At 36.6% G+C, this 9,657-nt stretch overlaps 1 protein-coding gene across 6 annotated transcripts in view; it reads right to left on the bottom strand.

Moving 5' to 3' along the window:
* Window positions 1-2,360: 2,360 nt before the first annotated feature.
* Window positions 2,361-9,657, bottom strand: part of ASB3 (ankyrin repeat and SOCS box containing 3) — a 90,594-nt gene continuing 83,297 nt past the window's right edge. For all 6 annotated transcript variants that reach the window (XM_081069510.1, XM_081069506.1, XM_081069505.1 and 3 more), the window contains one exon: window positions 2,361-6,198. In XM_081069510.1, coding sequence (XP_080925636.1) covers window positions 5,993-6,198 — 206 coding nt within the window. In that variant the 3' untranslated portion in view covers window positions 2,361-5,992. The remainder of the gene's footprint in view (window positions 6,199-9,657) is intronic.

Genomic DNA, 9,657 nt, shown 5'->3' with positions numbered 1-9,657 from the left:
GGTGGAGCTTAAATTTCTCTCTCCTTGGGGATAGCGTGTACTTTGGGATTCGCTTCTAATAGAATGTGTTGGAAATGATGGTGCTTTCCAAGAATTCATCATCAAAGGCATTGGAGCATCCACCTGGTTCTAGCTCTAAGACCACTGGCTACCTTGTGAGATGACTCAAGCAGCTGGACAGAGGTCTGCGTGATGAGGAACGGAGGCCTCCAGGAGACCGCCATGTGAGTGAGCCGTCCTGGAGTGGACCCTTTAGCCCCAGGCAAGCTTTCAGATCACTGCAGTTCCCTCTTACAGTCTGAACGCAACCTCATGGCAGACCCTAAGCCATAACCACCCAGCTAAGCCACTTCTGAATTCCTGACCAACAGAAGCTGTGGGCAGTAAATTGTTATTTTAAGCTGCTAGGTTTTCAGGCAAACAGAAGTGTTTTTTACACAGGAATATACAATCAACACAAGAGAAAACAGGGAACGTGTTAAATGACAGCATGGGGATACAACTAGCACAATCCAGATTGTGGAAACGCTATAGAAAAACAATCTTAATATCTTCAACCAAAAAATTTCAAAGAAAAAAATCATGTCACAGTGATAATTTTGGATCTGGATTTAAGCAAACCATTTAAGAAGCTACAGTGCAATTCAGAACATGTAAATACGGACTGGATATTTGATTTTTTAAGGGACATGTAAAGATGGTATTATAATTATGTTTTTAAAAGGGAGTCGTTGACTTCTAGATACACACTAAAATATTTACAGATGGTATGTCTGTAACTTGCTTCAAAATGGCTATGGGAGAGAGGAAGTTGGTGGGGAAAAGGAAATACGTTGGGTGATGAGAACATTGAAGTTCATTATACAATTCTCTGTTTGTTCTATAATATTTTTTTAAAGCGTGCACTTATGTCAATACACCTAAATGTATGTGTATTGTCACAACACTGTGACATTTAAAAGTAACCTTAAGAAAATCAATTACAAGGAAGACGGAGACCATAAGAATTTGAGTGTTTTACTGTTTAAAACAGTAAACAACTTTTAAGTGTTAAAGCCAAAACCCACACTATAGCATTACTAATATGTCTATTTACAGAGCTACTCTGGCTTTGAATTGATATCTTTGACACATATTATTTGATGCAATATTCCATAATAACCTCACAAGTATTATACCTTTTTAATTGTTTGATTCAAATCAGTCATATTTAGTCACCAGATGGACTTTCTTCTTCACCTACTCCATTATGTTAGAAAAAGTGTAAATTAGCACCTTATAATGACTCATGATAGACTGTTATCATACACATAGGAGAGCACTGAAGAGGTTATGCTAACCATTGGATGGTAAAAGAGACATAAACAGATGCTATTCACAAGTCTCATTGCGCCAATGGCAATTACCACCTGTTCTGCTTCATCTATTAGTGCTATGCATGAAAAAGAAGCCAAGAGACAGAAAAATCATGCAGACACTCATCTTTACAGCAATAATGATATTTTAAATTCCTTCATTAAAAATACATACCACGCATAGTTATACTAGAGTAATGCAAAGGCTATGCAATTGCATGACTACCCTGGGCTGAGACCAGACGACTAGCACAGGTTCACAAAGATCTCATCTCCATTCTCTTCTTTCCTAAAGAAAGGGGCTTGTTTGCTTTATGCAGATGTCCTGGCATGAGGGAGGGGGGGGGTAACCCAGAATCCCTCATTATTTCTCATTCTTACCAATTCAGAATTTGTGATAACTTGTGGCTTGAGCTGTGCTACAGGAATCATTAACATAATTTTAAAAAGGCTTGATCAGGCTACAAAACTATAAAGGTTTCATTTTAACTATGAAAAAAATATACTTCTCAAACTTGTATACATTTTTAAAAAACCCGAGATAAATTATTCAATATGTAGGTTAACATTAATACTGGATGACAGGATTATCACTCCATCTCCCTTCCTCCTTTTCCTGAATTTTAAAATATTGTTTCCTTTAAAATGAGACACTTAAAATGTGCTATTATTGTCACTGCTATATGAAAAAATTTTAAAGATTTTTATTAGCATAGGGACAGGTTAATAAATGTCCTTTAAAGTTTAAATGTTTTAGTCACTAAAGCAAATGAAGATATGTACTTAAAAACCTGTGCCCAAAAGTATGTTTCAAAGTGTATATTTCCATAAAAACTATAATTCATACTGGCCTCCTCTCAGTATAGTTGTTGCAAATAAGGTAATATATTTTTCTACCAGTGTGTGACAAAAATAACATACTAAGCATAATCAGTTCCTTACCTCATTAAAACCACCCGTTTTGATTGACTCCAACAAAAAGTTGACACTGCAAAGTATTGTTTTAATAACCATGTGTCATTTAATAGCAATAATAATAAATACAGATGAGTATAAACAGACTAATTTACCTCAAAGGGAAAAACAATGAAAGAAAGCCAAACAAAAGATCTCAACAGTTGCACACAGGAATATTACATTTTCCTTAAATGTTGTTAAAAAACAAAAAAGATAGAGAAAAAAAACCAAGTGTGTTTGTAAAACGGTCATGATAGTCTCTAAGCCCTCAAACATGGGCCATATTTACCTGAAGTCATAAACACTGCCTTCTCTAGAGAGAATGTGTAAGTATGATCTCAGCGCGAACAATAGAAGACAGCACTCCTTTCCTGATGCAGGTACACCCTCTCAATTATCTTTCAGGTGACTATCGCAGGTCAGACAGAGCCACGAGTAGTAGGATCTCTTGGTTTGGGCTCTCATCTACACATTAGTCTTACTACCTCAGTTATGTGACTGGCTGCTTGGGATGAGAGAGAAGGAAGGAGGCCAGTGCTCTAGTACAAGAAATTCAGGGGGGTTCATCGTTCTCAAGATGCTATTATGTTCCCAGCTCACAGGAAAAGCTTTAGAGATCCCTTTGGCTTAGAGATTCTTTTGAGTACTTGGATGCAGCTCGTGGGCTGCGCTTCCAATTGCTTTATATAGAGGATGAACTCATGAAATTAGAAGGCAAAGCGCAGTCTTACTGGTTATTGCCCCAAATTGTTAGATCTAAAACACTTGATCATAAAACTGCAAATGGCGACATTACTAGCAACTTCCCTGGTCCTTCAATCTTTTTCACCATTTAAAATCTTTCCACAGTAGACTAGACACCTGCTGTCAATAGTTGTACTAAGAGTTAGTTCCTCTTCAAAGAAATATTTCTATGATTATTCAAGAAATATAATTAGGAGTTTATATTTCTGAGACTACCGTGTTTCCCCCAAAATAAGACCCAGTCTTATATGCTCAGGGGATGTCATCCTGAAAAATCATGCTAGGGCTTATTTTCTGGTTAGGTCTTATTTTCGGGAAAACACAGTATAGAGTATAAAAGTGAAAGGCAAACTTTTAGGTGAATTTTCTCAACCTCTTTCTATATCCCATGCTGATGGAATTATTCCAGAGAATAGTTCACTGTTCCAGAGAAGACATATAGTTATTTACATTCTTATTAATTATTATTTATAACTTTTGGAGGACCGACAAAATTATAGAATTTTAGGGAGAAACCAGTCAAAAATATTCAAATGTCTGCAAACTACCTGACACAATACTCAAGAATCCATAAAACATCACAATTTTCACACGTTTACAAATGGACTTAGGTGGGAAGACCAGATTTAAAGTGACAGATATCGACTGGTTGTGTGATATAAATATGACACTTAGGCTGCCTATCAAAGATTATCACTTTCTTAGTTGATCTCTGGGAAATACAGCCACCAGAAAGGTGCATATCAAGACGCCTGCTACTTGGCAAAAGTGGGAGGGAAATTTAAAGAAACAATGTTCATTCAGGTTACCACTATTACATCAAATTCTCACAGAAAGACATCTCATAACAGGGAGGATCAGGAGGAAATATACTTAAAAGATACTATCAGATCAAGGAAGGGTGAACTCTGGGCAATTATTATTATAGCTGATTTATGTCCTACTCTAGTAATCCGTACCACCATTAGAGGACTATTGTATGGGTTCTTCTTTAGGCTCACTGTAACTTTTAACAGAAGCACCATGGCGCATGTAGGGTGGGGCTTAAGGTTTACACTAACTAGACGTTAACATTTTGATCAGAAGCTGTAACTATAACTCATCTCACTGAGTCCTTCCTAGAGGTCATAAAAATCATAAATATTTTATTATGAAATAGTCTGAAAGATACATTATATACAGTAAGTAAAATGATTTCTTTTAAATACAAGGGCTTCTAAATGTTTCTGAAATATTTTCAGATTTTTAAGAACAAGAGCTCAATGATAAGTTATGGATAACTGAATTTTTATGACATATTTGAACATGAACAAAAACACATGAAAAGAGTCACCCTCACACGTAAACATTTTACGTATATTTGGCCCTAACAAAAAATTGGTCATGTTAAAAATCAGAGACTTAGGATTTAGAAAAATAAAGATTAGGACAACATTGAAAAAAAATACTACATTGTACATACATTCTTGAAATTTTTTATTAAGTATCACAATTTCCACCTGGTTTTCCTTATTACCCTCCTTTCTGCCTGTATACCCACATTCAAACTTTATCTCCACCCCACAGGCAGCAACTACCGCTCTAATCAGCGCAGAGTTCAGTTCACCAGCTTCCATTCATCTAGCCCTCTGCACCTTAGTAACACCTCCATCATCTGGTCCTCTGGACCTCAATAACACCTCCATCATTTAGTCTGCCTTCATCATTTGCTTCTATCAAACAGCAAAGGCCTATCAGAGATGGACCTGGCTGACCCACTGCCATCTATTTTAAGCCACAGGAACCCAACAGGACAGAAGACTTGCCCTCCTTTAGACCCCATCTCTAGTTGTCTATGACAGTTTCATAACCTTTCCCTCAAAGCTGGTCCCCACAGCCTCTTATCATAGCTCATGTGATCTAGGATTTAGTCCTCTGTGACTCTAGCTTCAGATCGAGCAACTGTAAAATCAATGAGGCGGTGTCTCATGAACCTAGGACTCTAAGGTCTAAAAATTTCATGGACTATTTGGTAGATAATAAAAAGGAAAAACACTATAATATTAATAGAACTGGCAATCACTGCTTCATAAGATCAAATCTGTCCTCTGATTTAGAGGCCGAATGGAGCTTGAATGTTTTTATTTGATACTAAGTGACTCAGGAATCACTAAGTGACTTTCTTTCGTTAAAGATGGTACTACAGAAACGCCCCTCACAGTCTCCTGGTTAGTATTCTAAATGAGGCAGTGTTCATTTATCTCAATGCCAACCTAGCTTTTTTTCACCTGAGCATATCTTTGAGGTTAGGTTTGTTCTTGCCTTTGCAGAAATGGACTCTTTTATAGCCAAAGAGAGTATCAAAGAACTGGAAAAAAAACAAACAAAACAGCAGCAAAATAACTCATTTTCTATATTCTTTGTAAAAAAATTCTCCCCTGAGTTTACTTGTGAAAAGTCAACAAATATCAATTCTTCATAAAAGTGACTGAATTAAGAGATGAGAATGGAATATAAAATAATACTTTTATAAACATACAGAGATATTCAACCTCAAATAAAATAACAGCTTCAACCCCACTGTGTGTGCACTTCCAGTGACGTTTCATGCATTCCATTCTAAGCGCTTAGCCTAGGAAAACACAGAGTCACAGGTGGAAATATGCCATGTTTAGCACTACAAGCAGCACCACAGTTCATTACCAGAAGAAAGCAGAAATGGTTAGGTAAATGAATACTGCCACATAAAATGTACTGGTGATGAAACTGCAATAAAGGAACGTATGTGAGGTTTACAATATTTTTTTTACCCAGTTATAAACATTTGCATCAAACTACTGCCTCTCCAAAGACCTAACCAACCATTGAAACAAAAATTATCATTTCTGACAATAAAATCATGAAGACTGTAGTCCCTGGCTCTTTGTCTTGGTTTTCAGAGTAAGACGTGAGCTGTGTTAAGGAGCTTCGCTGATGTCTCCATCTTGAATTACTGTCAGATCTGGAACGTCATTCATCCTCAGAACGTCTGCATAGAGCAAGTAATTATGTAGGCTTCTGGGAAGTGGCAACTGACAGATAAAATTGTCAGATCGTAGGTGTTGTGGTTTTAGACTGGAACGAATTTCCAAACGACAAAGGTGGGTCAGGGATGGAACAGCAGCTGAAGAAACAAGCCGAAAAAGAAAGATGAAAATGTTTTAAACATTAAGGTAAATGCCCTTTTTCTCCCCATCTCTGTGTAGTAAAAGAGGTATGTTACTTAGACTTATTTTTAAAGGAAGATTACTTGGGCCAGGATAACCACAATAAACTTAATTCTTTCTATAGCTGATTCCTCTCCCTCCAGCTGCTGGCCACACAAAGTCAGTACCCAGAGTCATATAAAATTAAATGTTCAAATTCTAAAGATCTGGCAATACCAGTTGGCACTTAAATAAACGAACTAACTTTAGAAATGACAGAAGCTCACAGCAGCAAATGCTATATCCCTCTTAGTTTGTTTCTTTGCAAATGGTCTCCAGATCTACTACATTGTGTAAATAACAAGTTTCCCTCTCTTTATTCATGACACAGAATGAAAGTTTAAAATTGACATAGCAAAAAAAAGGAACATTTATTGAGTGCCTAGTATGCCTTATGCTCACACACTTCATACATACACATTCTCATTTATCTATATTAACCCTATGAGATATATATTATTATGCTCTTACAGAGTTAAGAAAACAGATTTAAGTAACTTTCCAAAGGCCATACATCTAGTACCTGGTAGAGACAGGACTCAAACTCAAGTTCACCTGACCCCACAGAATGTGTGTGTGTGTATGCTCAAAACTAAACACTGCTGCCAAGAGCTAATTACCAATTAAAGGATATCCACATGTACTTCAGAATCATAAAAGACAGTCATTTCATTTTCCAAGATGAAAAGTGTTAACTAAAGAAGTTAATATCCATGGAAACTAAGAGTACTAAAACCAGCTAGTGTTTTTATGTGAATCAAATGTAACACTTTTCGTTAGTTCAAGAACTTTTTTTTATAAATCCCCATGAAATGTAACAATGATTAACAAACTAGAATCAAAGCAGTCAAGACAAGCAGTATCAGAAGCCCAGCTGATTCCAGACCAGCTGATCTGACTCCAAATCTAGGGGTCTTTAAACTGTAACACCCCACAGGGCCTGAGACATGCTAATTCTCTAACATCTCAACGTCTTCCAAACCACTGAAGTTAATCCATCATGTTACATTTCACTTTAAGCTTATTGGTTTCAGTGTAGTTTAGTTTATTCTGAGTTTGGGAAACTCCTCAGTGTTTCAAAATGCCAAATAAGAAAAGCAAGAGAGTTATGTGATTTTGTACATAAAACCTAAGTCTGAAAAAAGATGAGCATTTTCTTAAACCATGAGTCATAGACTCCCCATCTACAATATATAGCACATTTATTTCCAGTGTTTTCACATCCATATCTTGTTTAAATTTTACTCTCTTCTGTACACATAAAAGAAGAATCATCATTCTCACTTCCAAGATGGGAAAACAGGTAAAAGGAGCACTGGAGAGATTTGCAGGAATATATATGGAGAGCATGCCCAAACTGAAAAATCCCCCCGTTTTCCAAAGAAGTGAATGGGTTCAATTTCAACAAGTAGGTTGACTATGTTCAACTATTACATATAAGGACACCTTCTACTCAATCAGATCAGGAACAATAATTGGTCTTAATGTCACTGGGTATGCACAAATGTAATACAATATTTTGGAAATGAGCAAAAACTAATTCTTGGTAAGCACACAACTCAACTGGTGGGATAAAAGTATGTTGGCATACTAGAGAGTAGCCCATCAGCTGCCAACACTGAGCATCTCGTGGGCATAGTGGGACGCGACTGACAGCAGAATTGACAAGATGAGTGCATGGGTGAAAGTGAGGTTGGTTAAGCAAATATTTACTTAACATTCAGTTGGAGTTTAATATACATCTTGTTAAACTGACATCTCTTCATCCTGCACTTTCTTGTTAATGTAGATCACACACACAGGAGGAAAATAAAGGCTGGCTGTGCAACCCGGAGGAGAGCTGTTCACGCAGGGCTAAGGGATCCTTCATGCTTCTCCAGCTTCTCCGATTTGACAAACTACGCTGACTTACAAACCCCTCAGCTGACTGAGGAGGGTTCCCTTGGCTGCCCACCGCCTCCTGCAGTGCTGACAAGCCTTTCCTGATCATCTGACTACACCACTGTAGCTCTATCTTTAAAGCTAAATAAACCATTTGTTTGTTTCTGCTAATACATGTATAGCCAACAAACTGGACCAGTACGCATGTGCTAAGTGACCTGCCAGTGTTGACAGTACATCAACACCATACTAGACCTAAGTGATGTGACTCAGAGTCCAGAGTTCTTTAAACTGTGGTAAGCCCAAACTAATTCTTGAACATCTTCTAAACCACTGAAACTTTCAGAAGATTTTTCCATTTAGTACTAAAAAAAGGAAGGGTATATCGTTACTTCAGATACTGGTTCCAACTTTAATTGCACCATTTTGGTTTTCCTCCCATGAGCACAATAGAACACTAGCCCGATGAGAAATTAGAGGTAAGGACTGTATTCATTTGAACTGAGAGAGTCTTTCATCTGTAGATTATTAACATAGACAATAATATACCCATCAGTGCCATCTTAGTTTAATATATGCCAGTGAATACTAGGGAATTTTATAATCATATATGCAATATTTCAAAGCACGCAAAATTCCTATGAAAGTTTTAGTGATGCACAGTATTTCCAGATGTGTTGCCACTAGGCTGAAAAAGATCAAGCCATGCCCAGAATTTATAACGTGAAAAAGATGAGAAGCTGTAGGTAAAACATACTTTCATGAAAACCTGTTAAAACCAGATTTTAATTTGTTAAATAAATCTCTCTTCTTCGATTATGGCACTGACAATATCTTAGAAATTGATGTCTGAAACCATGATATACTTTTAAGTTACTTCTGACCCAATCATTTTTCAATTTAGTATGTTAAACCTAAGTTATCTATAGATCTATTAGCAGACAAACAACCTTTAACTTTTCATTCTTATATAGAATTCAATTTTGTCCATTTTGTTGTATGTACTAATAGAACAACCATAATAGGCTCCCTGTTATATGAAGTTTTATTAAAATTAAAACAATGATCGAAATAAACCCAATCCTTAATTCAGTATGCTTATTAATGCAAACTTTACTATAGCACAGAACTACATATACATCATGCATACCCACGATCTATATTTTTGACAAGCATTCATCTCTGGCCTGCCCTTATGCCAATATTCAAATGACCTATCTGCCTGAACTGTGTTCCTATGATTCCTTTGTATGCCTTTCCACATCAAATGTATTCATTCTGAGCCATCTACTGCAATTTATATTTTCATCATTAATATATTGTCTTTTGATTGGTTTCCATCCTTTGTTCCCAGCCTTTCTTAATTTATGTGCACAGTCTCTCCCTTTGATTCGAACTAAAAACTCTAAACAAAATACAAAAAGCAACTCTGAAAAATAAGTAATAGATTAGGACAAGAAATCATGAATCGAACGAATGGAAAGTGCACCATCCAG

Source organism: Rhinolophus hipposideros, assembly GCF_964194185.1.
Source record: "Rhinolophus hipposideros genome assembly, chromosome: 12".
Lineage (NCBI taxonomy): Eukaryota > Metazoa > Chordata > Mammalia > Chiroptera > Rhinolophidae > Rhinolophus > Rhinolophus hipposideros.
This window is presented reverse-complemented; position numbering and strand designations above follow the sequence as displayed.